Source organism: Daphnia pulicaria, chromosome 1 (genome assembly GCF_021234035.1).
Source record: "Daphnia pulicaria isolate SC F1-1A chromosome 1, SC_F0-13Bv2, whole genome shotgun sequence".
Taxonomy (NCBI): Eukaryota; Metazoa; Arthropoda; class Branchiopoda; order Diplostraca; family Daphniidae; genus Daphnia; species Daphnia pulicaria.
In genome coordinates this window covers 31179482-31200464 of record NC_060913.1, presented here as the reverse complement: position 1 = coordinate 31200464, position 20983 = coordinate 31179482, and the positions used below count along the sequence as shown (strand labels likewise).

Genomic DNA, 20983 nt, shown 5'->3' with positions numbered 1-20983 from the left:
GGTAGCTACTAACTTTTACTAGGTCTTCAAGCGAAGCATAAACATTTTGAATCATGAAATTCAGGTAATTTGTTTAGCATGTGTTAGAAGCTCTTTCGCGCACCGTCAAGGAGCTAACATGGGGAGAAAAATACGTGGCAGCCAACTTACAAAAAAATCATACCAACAACAATAATAGATGATCCTTGTCGATCGTGTTGCAGACCCGTCGTGGTCGTCGTCGTGTCGATGTCTTTTTGGTTCATCTAGGCCGCATCCTCTCAACCATTACCTAAAAAGAAAAAGAAAAATGATGAGTTAACATCACAAAACTAATGAAGTGATTTAACAACTACACTTACAGTACATATAGTAACGACGATCTGGTTTTCTAGGCATCCAGATGATTCGAGCTGAACGGGTTGAATATGTCAACACCACGTTGATTTCGTGGGGCAGAGACCGTGTCGATAACAGCGAACGGGTAAAACGATACTAAAAGATGATTCACTTTGGTGATCCCTTATACATTCAGCGGTTGTCGTTTGCCACCAAGAGCTCCAAGGCTTCACTTCTACATAAATTGAAAAATCAGTTACGCACACCGTTTACCCAGGGGTAGACATTATTAAAGAGCCATGACTTGTACAGAACCATGATGAGAAAACAGAAAATACAACAACGTCAATCAGATAGGTAATCGCCGTCTAGTGTAAAAATTTGCAATCTTTTGTCTTTTTGAACCGGTCAGCTTTTGAGAAATTTACCAATGCGAGTGAAAACGAGAAAAAAAAAAAAAACAAACAGAAAATCTGTTCAGAAACATTTAGGGAAATTTTCAACCATACGAGTTTTTGAAATGCGGTGAAAAATAACACTTGACAACCTGATGCTGTATTTTGCAGCATCAATGATGACATTATGGGATAGATATAAAAGTAGGTAGCTAACTAGATTTTATGAGTGACCATCGAGATTTCGCAGCCCGTTGATGTGCTTATAAAAAAGGGGCCATTAAATTTCAGCTCTCCGTAGTCGAATGCGGCAGCTGTGATGGGATTGAAAGAGCCGGCAAATCCGTCCGTAGAAAGTCACCGATATTGGTTTTTTATTCACTTTTACGTCCGTTTCTTCTTACATATATATATAGCTTGTCGTAGCCTTGCCGCAATACCATCAGATACTTTATATTTCCTCTCTCTCCGCATACGACAACGACCGGATAAAGACTCGCTAGCTCTTCTTACACGCGGGAGGATTGCTGCAACTCTTTTCCCTCTGTCTGTGCAAAGATAAAAATAAGACTGAGGGGTCCCAGCAGTAATTTTTCCTTTCTTCCTTGACAACCGCCACTCACATTTCTTGTCTTTATCGTTCATGTGTCACCGATACATAATCGCAAGTCTTATAAGCTTATTCCCCTTGATGAGGTCTTTACTCTTTTTCTTTTATACTGCGCGGGCAAAAGATTCCACGTGGAACCGTTAAAAAGAATCCTCCGCCACATCAAGAAATCTAAATCTTTTGGCAGATGTTGCAGGAGGAGAAATTTGCGGGATTCATCACACTAATAACGACTCCCGCGTGCATAAGAGAAATGCAACGAGAAACACTTGCTGGCAGGAGCTTATCGTACTAGTACGAAAGTTGAATTCAATGCAACTTGGGTCCGTTTTGATAGAGACTTTTTCCTTGTTGCGAAACAGACGGATTTGACCGCACAATCAATGAAAAGAATCCTCTGATGCTTGTACAGCTGAAAAACCTTGATGCGGGGCTTTGGCTATTCTCGTCCGCCGACGAGACCTGATTGGTTCTCCCTTCGAGGCGCGTCGTTGTCCCAGTCTATCGATCGACAATATTGGGTGAAATCAAAGGTGGACAGCGCAGGGCATCCATCCAAAAACTCGACGATGGAATAAGATTGACGTCAAAAAAAATAAATAAGAAATTACTTCCGGCTTTCATCTGCCATCAGTAGTGACACACAGCAGAGTGACCAAAGTTACGTAACAAGTCCCAGCGCCTTTTTTCAATTAATCCCGATAAATAACGAAAGAGCCTTTGAAGTTGTCCCACGCGAAATCAGTTAAGGGACTTTTTGACGGATGGTCGTACACAATTCCAGCCAAAGGTACTAAATACTCGTCCTGATCCTTTTTTGGGGATTGGATTTGATGACAACGTTCGTCATATCGAATCCGATGGAAAAGCTTTTTAGCGTGGAGAGTCGATCCCGAATAAGTACAGCATCCAACATAAGTGCAGCAGGTGGCCTGAAAGCTAAATTGATGTCGACGCGGACGTATAGACGTCGGCGGGAGAGAAAATGGGGCCGCTCTAAGTCGAGTGCTGCTCTCACTCCGTCTCCTTGAAGCGATTCTTGAAATAACCCGCCCAGCAGAGGAGCGGTACTGGCAAGGGGGAGGTGGGGGGATCGACGAGTGTACATTTTTTTCTTTCTTTTATTTTCTCTCCTCTGCGCAATCGCAAAAGTAGTCGCCAACTTAGTACAGTAGACACACAGACAATAAGTACAAAGAGATGATGCTGGTAGTCGGTGAAAATGAAGAGAACGTTTCTCATTTTGATCGAGTTAATTTGATTCGCTACTCTCTCAATAAATCCATGTCGACTCGGTTGACTCAGTTGACGTACCCAAATGAAATAGTCAAAGTCTCGCAAGTTCTCCGATGCTTCCACATATAGTGATCTCTCAGATGTAACGAACCCGTCATCGCTGCTGCTGCTGCCTGGCTACCGTTTCACCCGCAACATCTATCCTCTCCCGATTGCTACCGCCGTGTTTTTCTTCTTCTTCTTCTATTCTTTTCATCTTTTCCTTTATTTATCCATGCACTTAAAGAGACTGTTGTAGCCAGCCGCCATATCTCAAAAAGATCCTCGCAACATCTAACCGTATACACGAGCCAGACACATAGAACGTGTATAGTATAGGACATGACTCTCGAGAGGATCTCTACTGTCGTTTCATCCACCCTATACGTCGGCCTCATAAACCAGGAGCAGTCTCATATATAGGTGAGGTGATCATCAGATCAATACGTGTCTAACAGAGTAACGGCTACACAGTTCCCCCCATTCGGCGGACTCTCTTACATCCAGTCCGTAAAATTCTCCTCCCAAACATTTCTTGGCTCGGAAGGAAAAAATAAAATAAATAAAACTGCCAATTTTACACAATGGGAAATGGGAAACTCACTGCTCTGGCCGGGTTCCGCATTGTGGGCTATTCCGCTTGGCTATTTTTGAACGGCAAAAGCAGGGACGTAGAGTGGACGACGTTTGCGTATATACATACACAATGTCTACTTATGCAGTCATGTGAGATGTTTTCAGTGGGCGAAATTTTCAACTCGGTTTGCCGGTTGAGAAAACCAGCAGCTCGGTCCGTCCACACAGCACTGCAAGCTGGTGCGCTATATTCAACAACGCGTCAATCAACAGGCGTGAGTGACACTCGGGTGGTTGCCTTCAACTCTCACGGGTCGTTGGTTTTCCCGAAATAGCCATCATTTATCTATTGTAATCATTTTTGAATAATGCCAATGTGCATTATTAGAGCTATTGTTTGGCAACCAACTGTGGTTTTACCAAAACGTCATTAGTATCTCTCTCTGTGCTCCCGCTCTGGATTTTGAGTGATTTAATTCCGTTGACTGCCAGCAACGCGTACACACACATTCACGCAATCGTCGGGCTGATTAATGTTGACATTGGCCACAGAACGGGAACAGCGTTGAAAATAGTTTCACAGCACAGCGAAGGGGAAACAAAATAAAAAAGGGGGAAATTCTGGACGAGAAAGAGACGCCAGCGATTTTGAAGACGACGACGAGGTATATAAGGTGGTCGAGAGAGAGGCTGCGCTGGAGTAAGGAGAAAACATTGCATGAGACTCTATGGAAGGGCGGAGAAAGTGGGAGGGAGAACGGAGCTCCGGGAGAGGAAGATCCCGCTGCCAGGATCCACCACAACGCCAGTTCGCAACGGTCACGGTGCTAGAGACGACGGTCCCTCTCCGATTTCACCAGAGTTTTACACACAGAGAGTAACACAGCTGGGCGTATTTTTCTTTTTTGTTTTCAATTTGAAGCCATTTCATTCATCATTTCTATCCTGTACTTTCAATCTACGACGTTCGGCATTGATCGAAAGGAGCCTGCCGTCTTTTTTCGCCATTAAAGGTAAATACATATCATTAGTAGCCACATCCGTAATAAACGCGGGGTTGCCGACTCTTTTTCCCGTGTTGCACTCTCGTCGGGAAATATGAGGGGAAAATGGGCCGAAAATTGGTCAGAAATCGAAAAAAAAAAAAAAAAAACATTTTAGTGGAAAATGCTCTTTATTTGCTCTGAAAACCCGGGAAAAATTTTTCCCATTTTTCCCAAATTGCACTTGCAAAAAGAGTCGGCAACGAATAAACGAAGATGGAATTAATATTACGCGTAGTGCGTAGTAGACGCATCGGGCTGGTGCGCGCTTTGCAAAGCTTGTGAAATATTTAGAGCTCGGAGCATGGCAATGTATGTTAGTATCTCTCCTATTCTTTCGGTATAATTGAGTAGTGAATAGGTAAAGGGCTAATCGGAATGATTGCCGTGATGCATCATGCGAGGCCAACTATACACGTATAGAGAGAAATTAATCTAAAAGCCGATTCTGCGTCGCATACCTGGCCTGTGATAGATTGTCAAAGAGTTAGGAGAGCACAGGAGACAGAAAGACGCTCAGAGAAAAAGTTGGGGGGCCCGAAAAGGAAAAGTCGTAGTAACTCGCGTCAAAACTTTATGTACTGCAGGAGCAGGAGGAGCCTTTCCCCTATATATTCAATGTGTATGATATCGACTCTACATCTCTTGCATAGATCAGGGACCCTGGAGAATTAATTGATCGCTGCTGAATCCCGTCAGATTTCCATCCACCCTATCCATAATTAGTTCCCATTCGTTCCTCCAGCAACTCTTAAAGGTAATCAACGTTCAAATGCTATCAAATTTATCTTGTTTCCCGTTAGATCATATATACTTACTCTGGTGTATTATCTGCCAAATACGGTGGGAGTACCTGTATGTTAACGAGGTACAAAAGCAGTCAACAGGCAAAGAAAAGAAATCAAAGAGCACTCGTATTTCAATTGGATCTTTCGAGTAGGCCGCCTTGTTCTAACCCAGCAAAAAACTCTTTTGATTTTGTTTTGATTATTTTCTCTACCTGGTGGCTTGGCAGCGGTGCATGTGGGCTCGTTTCGTCGGCCTCGTGATCGTTGTCAAGACTCTCCGTGCTTCATTACATCAAGTAGAAAACCTACGATATCGTTACAGGGCTGCTGCTTGGAATAGAGCCCGTGTACGCAGGTACACATTGTATAGCGTGCACCGAGGCCAAGGAACTAATTGGGATCTTTAGAGCGGTGGGCGAAATGTCAACCCAATGGCCTGTATCGCCCCAGTTTCCTCTACAATCCATCTCAGTGCTAATTCAATCATTCGGGCGGACATGGGCATTTGGAGAAAAGTCAAGCATTTGCCCAGCGACAAAAATATTTTGGCTATCGATCAACGAAGCGCTAATCGCGTCGTCTTTTTCACAAGACAAAACGAAATTTCTTCCTTTTAAAAAAACTAGCGGCGGATTCGTTCACATCAAAATTCTATACATCTTGTTTAAACTTTCGCGCTACTTTGTCATTCGGTCGACGTCGAAATCACATCGAATCCTACAATCTAATACGGAGAACATCGTCACCTTCCAAGAAACGCGACTGATTTAGACACAAGAGAATATTAGCTATCCCATTTTGTAGTCTCCTTACCTACTACGTAGGCATACATTTACCATGAGCCCAAGACCCCTAGACTTGCATCTAGGACAAAGTCTGTCGGTATTCCCTGTATGCTCTTAAACTTTTGTCAGCCAAAAGTACAGACTCGGAAACTGGGTGCTGTTTCGCGGCGGGTTGGAATACATTTAGAAAACTAAAGGTGAATAAAAGTGCGACTTATGCCATACACCACCCTGGGACTAATATCTAATACACTTCACCGGTCTGATCAAATTTTCCTCTTTTCCTTTCTTTTGTGTGTGTGGTTCCGACCGTCTCTCCTCTTTTGTGCTCTTCAGAACTCAACTCAACTTTGCTATCATCGTAATGCAGCTCATTCTTCTTCTTAGCTTTTCTCGTGAATCGGGAGCTCGGGACTGTACGACGACTATTCAAGCCGACCGAGTTGCCTGAGAGGTTCCCTGGATGGATGGATGGTTGGTTGGACAGGTTGACTGACGGACAGGCTCTGGCTAGATGAATTGCGTTCAGCTTTTAGATGCTAAAGAATTGAACGAAAAAATCTCGACGACATTCTTCTGCCTATACGGCCAAGATACACGGCGCATTTTCGAACGAGGTATAGATCCCCCCGCCGTTCTCTGGGTGAAATCCGTCACGAGGTTTATGTCCCTCTCTACGTATAGTAACTCATTTGATATGGTGCTCGTATAAAAATGCCCTCATGTTTTATGTAAAGAGGACAGCTAGCGGAGGCAGCGGAAAAGAAAACAACATCATACTCAAAATTTGTAGCTCGGCAGTATTATTCGATGCGATATAATAAAATTCGGACGCTAGCATCTAGTCGACCAACCAACCGTCATTTCAAGTTTCAGTTTTTCTTTTTCTTTTTTTGATTTTCTTGTCGAACGTATTGATTTGTTCGACGAATGGTCTTAATAATGTGAACCTCTTTTTTCTGCGCGACCTTTTCCATCCTCTTCACTATAGTACTTTTCCCTGTTTTTATTATTTCTTCTGTGTTTTATTCATTTTCTTTTGAGCAAACACACTGGAAGCCCTTTAGAGAGAAGTATATAGAAATCTACTCTCGTGAGGTTTTCCTTTCTTCTTTTTTTCCGTTCCCTTTTTTTCCACTTTGTTTTCCCGCGGAGAGTCGACGCGTGACGCGTCTCCGAGTCTGCCCAACTTGAAATCAGGTATAGCGAACAAGGGGGAAATGACGACCGGACGGACTGATTTTTCTCTCCAGTCTATTGGTTTCGAGTTGATTTTCGCCAACTGCATTTTCTTCCGTCAACTTCTCCCCGCTGTGCTTCAGTGACAACAAACCCCTCCAGGACTCGCGATTCCTTCCAGCAGTCTGACAAGCCCATCCGAAACACCGCGTCCAACAACTTTATTTTTCCTTTTCTCCAAAGAAAAGAAAAAAGTACCAAACACGGGCCATCGATTTCCCGTCTCTTCCCATTTCGCAACAATAACTGACTGATGGCGCATTCTTTCAGGAGGAGGGGAGCGACAAGTTGCGCAAATTGCCTGAAATGTAATCAGAACCTGTAACGCTATAGAAAAGGAGAGAAAAAGTTGACGCATTTCCATAAGAATACAATCTCTAACCACCCGGTAAAGTTACTCCCCCACAGCAGCAGCAGCAGCGGGTTGTTTATTTGGGCTTGGCTAATTGCCCAAACAGACGCCAACACAAACGTAATTCAATCCAACAAGTTCCGTCCGAACCGCTTCTATAATCGAAGCCAGCCAGCAAATCAATCATCTGCCAACAGTGGCTAATGTTTGCGCTCACTAGTCCTTTGTCACTCTAAAATCCAATCCTGCAAGACCAAAATTGATACATACACAGCACGTCCGGTCAATGCGATGGCCAAGAACGAAGTCTGATCGATTTCACCTTATATAATATATATCTCTCCGGTGCACCTGCTCATCTGCGCACAACGACAAACAAAAGGCGCAATCTATTACACCATCCAAAGTGGGTAACTGGGTATAGTACACAATGGCGAAATTCGGTTCAACCGTATTGGCTGTACAGCTCTAGTGGGTATATTGTAAACTTGAGATATGATAGGAAAGACACAAGGTGAGGACTCGTTAGTGGGGCAAAACATGGCAACAAAACCTTTCGACTGTACTACGCCAGACGATGGGCTCTCGCGTCGGGAGCTCAAGCTCGGAATCGAGTCTCTAAAGATCTAGTCTGAGACGTGTTTGCATGTGTAAAATGATCATTATGTATAGTACTCTCCCCCGCCAACAACATATAAACGAGAATCAAAGCGCGTGAGCAGAGGCTGTGAGAATGGAGGGCGATGGCAACTGCCAAGTTATAATGAAGGCTTCACAAGAGAGGGAGAGACATGTGCAGTCCAAAGTTGTGTCTGTCCTGTTAGAAGCTCATTGATGAAAGGCCACACACACACACACACATATATGTGCATGGAAGTTGCTCCGTCTCGTGTGATGTTTTCCATACACAAAAATAAAAAACTTCGGTCACGTTCACTCACCCGTCGCAACCCATTTCTTTTCGTTGTTTATTATCTGCCGCCAGCCGTTCAATTCGGCGTGAAGTTTTTGATTCAGAAAAAAAAGCAACAGAGCACGCTCACCAACAACTCGTTTGGGTAGTGAACAGAAAATCGCTTCCATGTGTTATTAGACGTAGAAAAGAAAGAGAGAAAAATATAAAGCCCGCAGTGTAGGTTGCCGTGTGCAAATTAAAAAAGGTTTCATGTTCGGCGGTCTCCCGGACGCGCGATGGCAAAGAGATGTTTGGTTTAGACGGCCATGCCCTTTTGACAGCACATCCTTCACACAGAGAGAGCCGGACAACACACAGCGCGGTGAAGACCTCTTTTTTTTTTAAATAATACGCACGCCACTTCCATTTTCTTATTTCTATGGCGACGGACAGTTAGTGTATATCGGTCCCGAAAGAAGAAAAAGGAACTTTTGTCGGCTGTGGGATGTTGTCGGTTCCAAGCAATTGCTTTGGTCGATTACTTTATAGCTCTCCGGCTTTTTTCCCCCACCACACCGGCCTGGCCGGCAGCATAGAGGAAGATAAAAAAGCGAAGACCAGTTGAGAAAGAAAGTAACTGACAACTCTCTCTCTCACCCCACCAATCCACCATCTCATCCCGTTTGTGGCGCACACACACCCAATCCTCTCAATCTCTTTCTTTTTTTGGTCTGCTTTTCTTTGGCTGGTGAATGGTTCGTGAGCAAATAATACAGAGGAAAAACATACAGGATGACAAGTGCGTCAATATGTGATCAACGTGTCACATCCTCCACCCAACTGCGAGATTCAATCCGTTAAAGTTAAAGTTGAGTCTATAGATAGTAGGCTGTATATCTGTACGTCCTATAAGGGCCTATTACAAGTAGGAGGCAAAAGATAAACGAATTGATTCAATCAGTTCGCTATTCTTATCGCGTGCACAGGCGTATCGTAACAAAATCACTCTGAAATTTGATTTGATCTTTTGCTGTATGGCATTCTCTTTTTTTTTTCCGTATGTTGTTATATAAAGAGTAACTCGATTTTATGATTGGAATTATAGATGCCTCTGGGTGCCGGAGAAAAGTCGGCCGTCTGGCTCTTGGCCCTTTTCGTAATCACACTGCCGATTGTGTAAGTACAACAACAACAACAACAACATTTTAAAAACAAAAAAAAAAACAAAAATCTATTTTTTACAAATAATTCTCTATATCAATATTGACTTTTGGGTCAGCAGATTTAACTTCAACAGCCCGTGGGCCGTTACGGTATTAAATTACTTTTCTCCCTTCCGCTGCGATATCAATCTGGATATGAAAATCTAATCATATTTTCTTGACAACGCAGAAGTGTTCTTAGATTGTATACATCCGTTATTAAGGCATGATTCCGGAATTTGACTCTCAGGTTGTTAGCGTTAACGCACCCGGTAAACTCGCCTTCATTAGCTCACTATGGTTGATGCGCTTACGTGTGAGTGTTTCCAAGTGATGTAACTTTGAAAGATGAATTAATAAAAAATAAAAAGCTAAGTGAGAGAGAGAGAGTAGTAGTTTCTATGGAGGTGCTGTTGTCAATAATGTGACTCGCAGTCACTAAGAGATGAATAGGTAAAACGTTTTTACTAGCGGAATTTCAATCTCTGAGCGGAATAAAGAAAAGAGGCAGTCTCTCCTCTATATGCATAGAGAGTGCTGGAGCATTTCATCTTATTAGTCCTGTAGAACAGAAAAAAGGAGCTTTAGATAACATTATGCACGACTGAGCTGAGTAGAAATTGGTCCTCCTCCCGACCAAGAATGAGATCGGCAAGATCCCTCCCTGGCTGCTGCTGCTGTGTGCACAGGTCTTATAGTACGTTCCTGCTTTTGATTAAAACGAATTTTTCCTTTTTTCTGTCCCCCCGTCAGTTTGGCCCAAGTTCCGCAAGCCAAAACGAACGTCCGCGAAAAGGAGAAACAAATCCTGGACAAAATTCTGCAGCCCAACCTTTACGATAGAAGAATCCGTCCGTCAGGAGCCAATGGAACAGGTATGCAAATCATTTCACGCCCATCTTCCCCCCATTTCTTCTGTTTTTGATTACAACCTCCCACATTGTGTATCTCTACTGATTGATCGGCTGTGAATGATTTCCAGGGAAGAGAATGAACGCGCATGTCTGCCTGTATCCCCTTCCCCCTCTCCCTTGTCGGTGCTGTGTACTGGTCTGAACTCGGGTCCTATGTGCGTGGCCAAAATCAATACTTTGAAGGAAAAAAAAGAAAAAAGCTCCAAAGATCAACAGGCAGGCAACAGGCCTTTTTCTCTTTGACGTCCTCCATTTAATTATGTGCTGGCCCTACACAACCAATGATCACGACGCAAGTTGATGCTGCGTTAAACGCTAGAAATTACTCTTGGGAATGGGCCAGCAGACATGCAAATGAGCGTTGATTTTTTATTGACATGATTCGATCGCCCTTTAGCTATTACACACAACATGCCGCTTAACTGCTCGTCATTTGTACAGATGGACCAACGATTGTCGTCATCAATTTGATGTTCCGCAGTTTCCCGACCATTAGCGACAACAAGATGGTACGTATAAGACAGCAATCTTGCTCATTATTCAAATGACGGTCGATTACAAGTCTGTTTTATGCAACCCGGCATGTTAGGGGATATTGTCAAAGTTATTCCCCTCCCCCCATATCCAAAGCCAAACAGGAATACTGTGACACTGTAACCTTACCTATAGTTTCGCTTGGCATTATTAGCACGTTATTAAGATACATGTCACGAGGCAGTTGGAGACGCGGTTGCCGGGAGATGGCTATGAAATGACGTAACCAGGCAACACGCAAATACAGCAGCCTCTGCAGCCGTCTCGCAAGATGACGGCAATAATGATAACAACAAACAAACAAAAGGAAAGAACAGACGGAAAAACAAAACAAAATAAAAATGAGTCTCGCTGCTGAAGTTTCTCTGTACTTTCGATCGATAAAACACAATAACGGCGGGAGCCGATGGATACGGAGAGAAGAAAAGCGGAATGGCAAAGGCCGTATAGATATACTTCACAAGAAGATATCTATAGGTGTTTGTTTACGCGCAACAAAAGGAGCACGCGGGGGGTTTAATTCAAAACTTTCTTGGCGTATAATATTGGCCATTTTTTTCAAAGGAAAGCACAAAAAAGTGATTTGCTTTCTCTCTAGGATGTTGTGTACATGTCGAGACCGTATTTTCACATGCCCTTTTTCTAATCGTTGCAGGAATATTCGACCATCTTGACGTTCCGAGAAGAATGGCTGGACGAGAGACTCAAGTACAACGATTTCAATGGTGAGAGAGCAGCTGCTGTTTGTTAAAAACGCCCTATACAGACTCATTAAGAACGTGTTTTCTCCTCTAGGCAAAATCAAATATCTGACGCTAACGGATCCCTACAAAGTCTGGATGCCCGACCTCTTCTTCTCCAACGAGCGTGAGGGACATTTTCACGATATCATCGTCCCCAACGTTTACGTCCGCATCTTTCCCAACGGCGCTGTCCTCTACAGTATTCGGTAATATAACGCCGACAGATTTTTTTCAAGTTATTACGAGAAGGTGTTGGGTGTGACGACAGGTCCCTTTTGGCTAATTGAATTTTCTGAAAAGTTGCACTTTGCTTGAAGTGTTGAAATTTAAAATATTTTCAGATTGAATTGTTTACCCACGGAGAAGTTGTGAGGTACGAAAACAGGCCTGATAATGTGTAGTCGTGTGTAGTCGTTCTACAAACGAGTTATTTAATGAACCCTAATTGAGTCAACAAAATCGGCAAGAGAAAACTTAGTTCCAGTCAACGGCCTAGCTCAGGAATAATCGTATTCTGTAACGATTTAAAATCAACGTCAACAAATAGGAAAAAAAAATGAAGAATGGAGATGTATGTTTCCTACCTTTATGCCTGGGAAATACGGCCTGGCATCCACAAGTGCTCCGTCTGCTGATAAGTTGAATCTACCAGGCGGGATAGGGAAAAGGGGGTCCTGGCTTGGTTCCTCGTGAATACACCCACACACACATGAGTGTACACGAGGACAGAAGAGATTTAGAGAAAGGAGAAGAGGAAATCCATAACTTGGTCGACATCGGTAGTTCCTCCAATCTTGGATGGATGCTGTTTATCTAAGATAAGAGACGAAACCGCAGTTGGCACGACGACCAATTTTTTTTCATTTTATTTGTTTTACTATTGTTCGTGCAGCCACGGTTGTACGTTTCCAAACTAGTTAATTAATAGTTTTGTTTTCTACTTTTCTTTGTATTAATCTTGAACTTCGTCAATCGTCAGTTCATCTCTTTTTTGAAACTGTGAAAGTGTGAAACAAAACGACAGCAGACGACTCTAATATTCTAATTAGCATAGATATCGATAGAAATGGTTAATAATCGAATCAACTTATCCAAACCGCTCAAAAACGGTCAAAGCTAAGCGGTTATTTTCTCACCCGCGTTCGACATGCGCTGAACGGATCGAGATGATTGTAGTATGTAATAGTCGGTCTATGTGTTCGTGGAATAACGTAGCCTACCCTTCGTAAACTTTTATAGAATGAGTTTTAATATTGTATCACTTTTTAACGGTTGTCATTACTCACGCCAGGCCGCCAGAGTTGTGGGCTGTGTATATACTAAATGCCTCGCAGCTCTATATTTATTTACAGCTCATCAAATAGACATTACACGGAGTAGGTTGGGCTCCAGTTACATACAAAATTCTCCGTTGCTGAATATTAGAACTTTCGTCAACCGAAATATATGGCGTCGCGTAATTATTCGAAAACTGAGCACTTGCGCAATCCCACTCGCCTGCAGGAATTTTAGATTTGTTTCTGCGGAGCAATTATCGCAGGGGGGGGGGGGCAAGGGCAAGGGGCGCTAGTTCAAAGCCAGGCCGAATTGCAAATGGAGCAAACAGCACTGTGAGACGTTATTCACAGCTGCGCAAACAAATTCAATGGTGGCCGATTGCGAAGAGTAGAAGCAACTCGTCGTTCGGCGAAATTCTCTTTTATAATTATCACGTCAAAAACGGCGTTCAATGTGGTCTAGATTGACTAATGTGACCCTAACGGCGCAACCGGATATTTATATGAAAAGCAACCCATGCACACAGATATGGACAAGGCTACAAAGGCGGGCGTTCTTTTTAGCTCCCGCCGAGATCCCGCGATGAATTGATAGCAGATGTGGGGTAAAAAAGCAAGTCGGCCCCTACCCCCTCTTTGATTGTCTTCAATAACATGAGCTTGTAGAGCTTACACTTTTCATTTTCCTCGTCTTCTGTTCGACTATAAAGCACCGGAGGGATCAAATTCCATATCGCTTGACGATGGAAGCTATATAGGAGGACGGCCCAATTGGTTACACACACACAGAGAGAGAGAGGGGTGGGTCGTGATACGCTAGTCACGATCCATTTTATGTATCCCCACGTTGAGGATACGTGAGTAGAATTTACGACACTGCGCAGCACTTAATGGCCACTACATGGGAGGAGAATAAGAAAAAAGAAGAGAATGAAAAGGGGAGAAAAATAGAAATCCAAACCGAAATTGTCACAGCGTCTCCATATCTTGTATCATACAAGCCCCGCGTCTATATTCCGACATGTCAAACACGGATAAATTTGTTTTGGGAATATATGTAAGGATGTATATAGACTCTCTCTCGTGTATAGAGAGATCTCGAGTAGATCCAACAGCTCTATTTGTCATCGGCGAATGTTTCCTTTTCATTCTCCAATCTCCCTACTATACATCTTTTACTTTCATTTTTTTTCTTTTTCGTTCCAGTATATCACTGACGCTTTCGTGTCCGATGAACCTCAAGTTGTATCCGCTCGACAGACAAACATGCACTCTCTCCATGATCAGCTGTGAGTATACAGCGACTACTTTATCTATCCTCTTATACACTTGATGCTTTATAGGATAACGGCGAAGCAATCGCCGGTTAGACTCTCGAAACTCATAGTTTGCCTCCATCGAGTCGACGCGACTATTCTTGTACATATTCAAAGAAGAAGAATTGCTTTTGCATATTTAGACAAACGTTTTGTATTGATACGTGGAGAGCTTTTTTGTTTTGTTTTGTAAACCTTTCTGCTAAGTCTATATTACATAAACACAGCGAGTCTTTAAGTGGTTTGGACTGTGCAACCGCGAATCGATTCAGTCACGTAACCGCAGGGCGTGAAATCGATTATTTCAGCACAAAAGGTTTGAAATATAAGATATCATTTTGAAAAGAAACAAATGTCACAAGGACTTGAATCGATATTGCTGTGCACGTGCGATAAGAGAGAACAATCAATTTCAGACTTGTTTTAAAACCAAAACTAAATTTCTTATCGCGCAACCGACAGAATAATCAAAATCCAATTTGAAATCTTTCAGACGGATGGACCACCGAAGATTTGGTGTTCCAGTGGAAGCAGGTCGATCCTGTTCAAGTGGCGAGAAACATGCACCTACCCCGTTTCATCCTCGAAAAGTTTCAGACGGATTTGTGCAACAGCATCACCAACACAGGTATACACATCTATGCACATCTACTAATGAGTTCTTCGAAGATGAAGCCCCCACTTTTTTTTTGAAAGATTTTACTGATTGCAGTCTCTTTTGTGTTTCAAATCTTATTTACAATTGGAAATTTTATTCTCTCGCTCCCTTTTGAGTCGAGAACGATCAGACATCTGAAACAAGCCCTGTGCAGTAGTAGTATTGGGCCTTCCATGTGTAGTTGATGGTGTCGAACCAATCGTTGCGAACGCATTGAAAGTCGTCGAGACCCAATTACTGTAAGTTTTTCTTTTCTGTACCGCTGCTGCTGCGCTCAGCTTCGAGCTTGTCTCTTATAAGACTTCCATATTTATAGTTCGGGTTGGCACTCCAACAGGACCCCTGTGTCGTGTATCAATAGTCGTCGGCTGACAGAGTCGATTCCGAGAAAACTTTGAAAGTGGAGAAAAGGAGGGAAATAAAGCGATCAATAAAATACAGATGGGTTTGACGCGCGATGTAGAGAGAGAACGTTGGGCGAGCCAGAAATGGCTTGTGCATGATCGACTGTATGCCACTCTGGAAGAGACCCCGCCTCAATTCTTTATATTCAAATGATTTTCTATGCAGCTTGCGCCGAGATCAAATAATAATAGATTTGGGTAATCATCTGGCTGTTTTTTTTTTGAGGTTGTGTGGGAAATGCATAGGTGAAGAATTTTCCCGGAAAAACGAAATTGATATTCCAGCATAGGTGGAATAATAACGACCAATCATGTTTGTCGAGATCGCGTGGGTTTCATATGAATAACTGAAATAGAAGAAGCACATTTTTGATGATTTGATAACATCTTTGTGTGTGCGTATAATGTGTGCGTCTATTTTGATGCAGGCGAGTACTCGTGTCTGAAAGTGAACTTGCTGTTCAAACGCGAGTTCTCCTACTACCTGATCCAGATCTACATTCCCTGCTGCATGTTGGTCATCGTCTCGTGGGTTTCATTCTGGCTGGATTCGAATGCCGTTCCGGCTCGCGTCTCGCTAGGAGTGACCACTCTACTCACGATGGCCACCCAAACGACCGGCATCAATAACTCTCTGCCGCCCGTCTCCTACACAAAGGCAATAACGCGCGTGTTTATTACTATACTCCGCCGCACAGGACGGCAATCGACTCATTTCCGAGTTGTTTTCCGTCCTGCCGGAAGAGAGAGAGAGTGGCTGAATATGATATCTATATGGGAAGAGCTAATCGACACGGGGCGCGGGTACATTTGGCTTCGAATTCATTATACAGGCTATTGACGTGTGGACGGGTGTTTGTTTGACGTTCGTGTTTGGCGCTCTGCTGGAGTTTGCGCTGGTCAATTACGCCTCGCGTTCGGACGCCCACCGGGAGAAACTGAAAAAGCAAAGGCGCCAGTGGGAAATGGAAAGGGAGCGGGACCAACAAGCTCTGGTGATGGAGGCCGCAGCGGCCGTTGTCGAAAGCCGGATGGATGACGGCTCCACTACATTTGCCATGGTAACATTTATATTTTTCCTTTTTCTTATATACTCTTGCGTGCGCTGATCTATTTGATTTTAAAGCGACCTTTCGCTCTGATGAAAGAAAAAAACTAGCAAATAACTCTTTGATTTTCCCGCTGTGCTTTTCAAATATTAAATTGACGATTGAAGCGGAAACTAAATTTGAATCTTGTTGAATGCGCTGACGAATTCAGCACGTCTATTATACCGACTGATTGGTGTTTGTGTTTGATTGTCCCAGAAACCATTACCTCGACTACGAAATGACGGCATCTCGCTAGACAAGTCACGTCCCCAACATTCAACTTACGACTTCCACCTCGGGATCCGGAGCTCCTCCGCCAGTAATAATTCAAACTGTTGGCGATCGTGGATCTCCAAATTTCCGTCGCGCTCCAAGCGCATTGACGTCATCTCTCGCATCATCTTCCCGGTAATGTTTGCACTTTTCAACTTGATCTACTGGTCCACCTACCTCTTCCGTGAAGGAAGTGAAGAAGAGTAAAGCAAAGAAAACAAATAGAAATGGCGACCGGACTGTTTAAGAAACTGAAGAGCTGAACCTTTCTATAGCTCTTTTCCGTTACGTATTTCATCGTGTCTCTCGCGTTCCAATACCCACCATCGCTCCTCTATCCTCTATTTGTTATTTCAACAAGACATTCAGTTACCGATGTCGCGCTCAACCAAATTTCAGAGCTAAAAAAAAATAAGGTTGTTCTAAGAAGAAAAACAAATGACAAAAAAAGATGGTATAATGACACACTGCTCAGATTTTGAATTTGAATTTGTACTGTACACGTTGGCTGTCACTCTTGTATAACTAAAGACAATCTATTCGATTCAGTAACTATTTTCTCAATGTGTGATTTGTGACATTTTTCCTTTTGGCGCCAGACGGTTTCCAGCAGCCATTGCTGGCCCGCGCCATTCGTTAACAAACGGAAGACGCCCTCCCTCGTCATCAAATGTCACCAAATTCAAACTTATCAAATCTGCTGTTGTCTGTTCGACGTTATAATATATCAATCAAATAGCTGTTGTCGTGTAAGCTTTTATTCCCTCCGTTCAAAGGTGTTTCCCCCACACTATTTGATGATATTCATGAAAGAAAAAATAAAGAGAAAAAGAAATAAAAACTAATTCAATACACACACATGTATTCTCGCTGCAATGAGAAACACATCTCCATTTTGAAATGTATCAATCAGAAATCGTCGCTCAGCGTTTGGTTGAAGGTTTTCAACGGATCGCTCTCCTGTTCCGAGCTGTTTGCGACTGTAGTTGAATCTAATGAAATGATCTGGCCGGATTGATTGACTGGCGGAACGGCAGAAAGCGCAGGAGCCTCGACGGCGTCCAGTTCGAAAACTTCGACAACTTCCAATTTGTTCTCATCGGATATTGGCATTAGCTTGACGATGTGGTCGCCTCCTGGAGTAGTAAAAGGAATACCGCCGGAAGCTTCTTCCGGTGAAAGAGTGTCTTCATTATCAATGTCGTCGTAGAAGTAGTCTTCCTCGAATTCGCCTTGATCAGAAGAAAAAGATGCCGTAAAGTGTTCGTAGAATTGCGAGCACTGACCGCCAGCCGAGCAAAGAGCTGACAGTGGAGCTTTGATCTCTGAACCGTACAACTGTTCCACAACTGTCTGATACAACTGACTCAAATCCAAATTGGTATTTGTGTTGCTGTTGTAGTTGATGTTGTAGTTCTTTCCAACACTGCGGAAGTGAATCGCGTCGATACCGAAAGAGTTTACGATGACTGCTGCCCAAACTATCAAGTCTTTTACCTTGATTTATTGTTATTTGATTAGAACGAATTAAATTGCGGGCTGTTTAATGCATTTTCAGATTATTCAACTTACCCCAAATTTCATGCTGATTATTTGTCTCCAAGGAGGGTAAGACGAAGTTCTCCGGCGGATACACACACGACCCGGAGTTTGACTGACAAATGTTTGGACATTAACCGACCGTTTTATCCAAAAAGTTATAGTCAAAGGTTCTCTTACACAACTAGTTTCTATTGCAACAGAATATCACTCAGCACCCTCGCAACCGGTTATGATTAAATAAGCCAAGACATATTATCAGGGGCTTGTTAAAGTCGCTAACGGTTGATATTGTAGTACATAAGTTGGCTTTCCATTAACTAATGAGGAAAACGAAGACGACTTGTGTCAACAGAATATCAGTCCGCATGCGGAAACACATTTATTAGATATTCAAAACCCCACTGGTGTATCTCATTATTCCTTTATCCATTTCTTGGAAATATAAATAATAATGTATAGTTGAAGTATTGCGCCGTCGATATCTACTCATCGTTCCAACTAAACAGAGTATATGATGTAATAAGATATACGGCGAGAGCCCACATAAATCAACATCGGCTTTAGCTTAAGCAGATTTCTTTGATATGGATTCTTCTTTGTTAGACAAGAGATGACGAAAGACAGGTGCGCTGGTTCCCTGGGGTCGCCCATAAGCTCCGAACGAAAGGCTTTCTCGTGTAATCCAAATATTTCCCGTGCGCTTCCCTGTGTCTGGGTTTTACCTGATGTAAGAAATGCGGATGGGAAATTTCCGATTGCTTTTTCACCATCAATCTCTCTCATGTGGCTCTATATTTAGACAAGTCCTAGTTCTTAGAATAGCGCCTTAAATACGGTCCAATATAACTTGATTGCCACTAAATTATTTGCTTGGCAGTTTTTTATTTAGCCTCATAATAATGCCATGGGAAACCTTCGCTGCCAAGTTAACTTGGTCGAAATAAAGTACCGTATCGTCGTATCGTTAAATATAATATGATTTGTATGTGCGCCGTTCGCATGGATCCTACCAAGTCCAAGCGTGTGGGTTGAGGAAAAGGGGGGGGGGGGAGATACGACAAGATCTTTGTAGCTATACCGATATCCGCAACGACGGCGGTACTCAATAACTCATGGAAATAATGATAATATCAGGATAATATGTACTTTTCAGAACTTTGTTTTATACTTAGTGTGTGTATTATTCAAGCATTCAAACTTGCCATCTACAGAGCCAACCGAAAATACCAGTCCACCAGAAGAAAGTCATGTAGGGATTAGAGTTGCAAAAAGGTAGGAACAGAGATGTTAACATTCCTTGTGAGACCTTTTGTCAAATCACGGAATGACCGTAAGAAAGTTTCCCATATGTAGATCGGAATAAGTCGGCATCAATATCTTGTGGGCTGCTGCTGGTCTAATTGGTTGTTTCGGTCTCGGCTGCTGGTGCCTGTTTGGCGCCAGCTGCTTTCTTAAAATCGAATTCGCTGTCGTCCTCCTCAGTGGCTAAATTAGCGTCGTCGTTAATATTTGTGTTGGAGGCAAGATTGGTATTTTTGTTCACAGTACCGTGGGATCCAGATGAATAAGGAATCTTGTATGGCTTGTAAGGTGTCGGCTTGGCCGGGCAATGCCTGCAAGGCTTGTGGATCGAAACGGTGGGTCTGTACGGGGCGTATCCGTAGTTGGTGGTCGGAGGCTTGGTCACGACGGGGTATTTGTCCTCCACATAATCGCCACCACCGGGATAGACGGGATAGACGGGATAGGGTTTTGTGGGCTTGTAGACAGGTGGTTTGTAAACCGGAGTTTCAATGATGGGTTCTTCTTCTTCTTCTTCTTCTTCGGTGTCCAAAAGGCCGGAGAGAAAGTTGTACAAGGCTTCGTAATTGCCGTTGGTGTTGGTGTTTTTGTTGATGTTGGTATTGGATTGTCCTTTTGACAGAGGCACCGAATGGACCAGAGCGACACATACTAACAAAGTAATGGCTGCGACCTTTTAAATTATGCAGACAATTAAATGCAAGTCATTTTGAAATCTATTTAAAAACTTAAGTCGAATTAGATATACCACGGATTTCATGTTGTTTCCTATTGTAGACTGCGGCTGCTAGACTGCAAAGGAAGTTGGGACTGGTTTGTTTCAAATCGCTGCTCCTTTTTATACGTTCGCTATGCATTGGGCTGGGTTATTTGTGTCGACAGTAGTCTAATTTTTAAAATCCTTCGTTAAGTAAAATTAGAAAGTTGGCATCATTTTAAATTAACCAGCAACAGAAAAGACTAAAAAGCATAGAGTGCATCCTATCTTCTGATTCCTTACGCGAGTGTGCAATTAGGCTACGCATGCGCATAAATAATGAAGCGACAGTTTTGTTGTCAATAACGAGACCTTGAGCGTTGTTAGTATTTTATGAAAAAAGAAAATCAATTAAGGAAGGACAAAAGCACTATATAGAGTGCTTCAAATAATTTTAACTTGTGAAACTGTGATATTGATCCTAATTAGTAATTACGCGTTCACCATAGAAATTTTTCATTAATTAAGAAATAATGAAGAACATGATAAGTTGTACTCAGCGCTGGTGCTCAGCGACGACGGGGTTTTATTGAAGTGCATTTTATTACGTATATGACGATCATTTCCTAGCAAATTGTCAACTGTAAAATTATATCGATTGGCATCAAGTTAATTGTTATGCGATAAAAGTAAATTCAGATGTCGTTGTCCAGAATACCACCAATAATTCTTTTATTGTGAATATTTAATATTT

At 42.8% G+C, this 20983-nt stretch overlaps 3 protein-coding genes and 1 long non-coding RNA gene across 5 annotated transcripts; 1 reads left to right on the top strand and 3 right to left on the bottom strand.

Moving 5' to 3' along the window:
- Nucleotides 1–24: 24 nt before the first annotated feature.
- On the bottom strand, nt 25–12475 carry LOC124342357. The gene is made up of 3 exons (XR_006918785.1): nt 12254–12475; nt 342–553; nt 25–271 (listed from the first exon to the last, which is right to left on the bottom strand). It is a non-coding gene; the product is annotated as an uncharacterized LOC124342357 (long non-coding RNA).
- Nucleotides 3894–17754, top strand: LOC124341490 (glutamate-gated chloride channel-like). The gene is made up of 11 exons (XM_046794559.1): nt 3894–4187; nt 9382–9452; nt 10232–10353; nt 10834–10901; nt 11582–11651; nt 11722–11875; nt 14153–14235; nt 14756–14890; nt 15753–15982; nt 16158–16385; nt 16632–17754. Exons 2-11 carry the CDS (start codon nt 9382–9384, stop codon nt 16893–16895), a joined length of 1425 nt encoding a protein of 474 aa, XP_046650515.1. The 5' UTR covers nt 3894–4187; the 3' UTR covers nt 16896–17754.
- LOC124321647 lies at nt 17598–18335 on the bottom strand. Its single transcript, XM_046784243.1, has 2 exons — nt 18261–18335; nt 17598–18185 (listed from the first exon to the last, which is right to left on the bottom strand). The coding sequence occupies exons 1-2, from the start codon at nt 18270–18272 to the stop codon at nt 17598–17600; spliced, it is 600 nt and encodes a 199-aa protein (XP_046640199.1). The 5' UTR covers nt 18273–18335.
- A 1051-nt stretch (nt 18336–19386) lies between these two features.
- Nucleotides 19387–20378, bottom strand: LOC124342087. 2 transcript variants are annotated; one of them, XM_046795065.1, is made up of 3 exons: nt 20281–20378; nt 19779–20205; nt 19387–19715 (listed from the first exon to the last, which is right to left on the bottom strand). In XM_046795065.1, the coding sequence occupies exons 1-3, from the start codon at nt 20290–20292 to the stop codon at nt 19627–19629; spliced, it is 528 nt and encodes a 175-aa protein (XP_046651021.1). In that variant the 5' UTR covers nt 20293–20378; the 3' UTR covers nt 19387–19626. The 2 variants fall into 2 exon arrangements, with proteins under 2 accessions (XP_046651021.1, XP_046651018.1); XM_046795062.1 differs by having other exon boundaries at nt 19387–20205.
- Nucleotides 20379–20983: the final 605 nt, after the last annotated feature.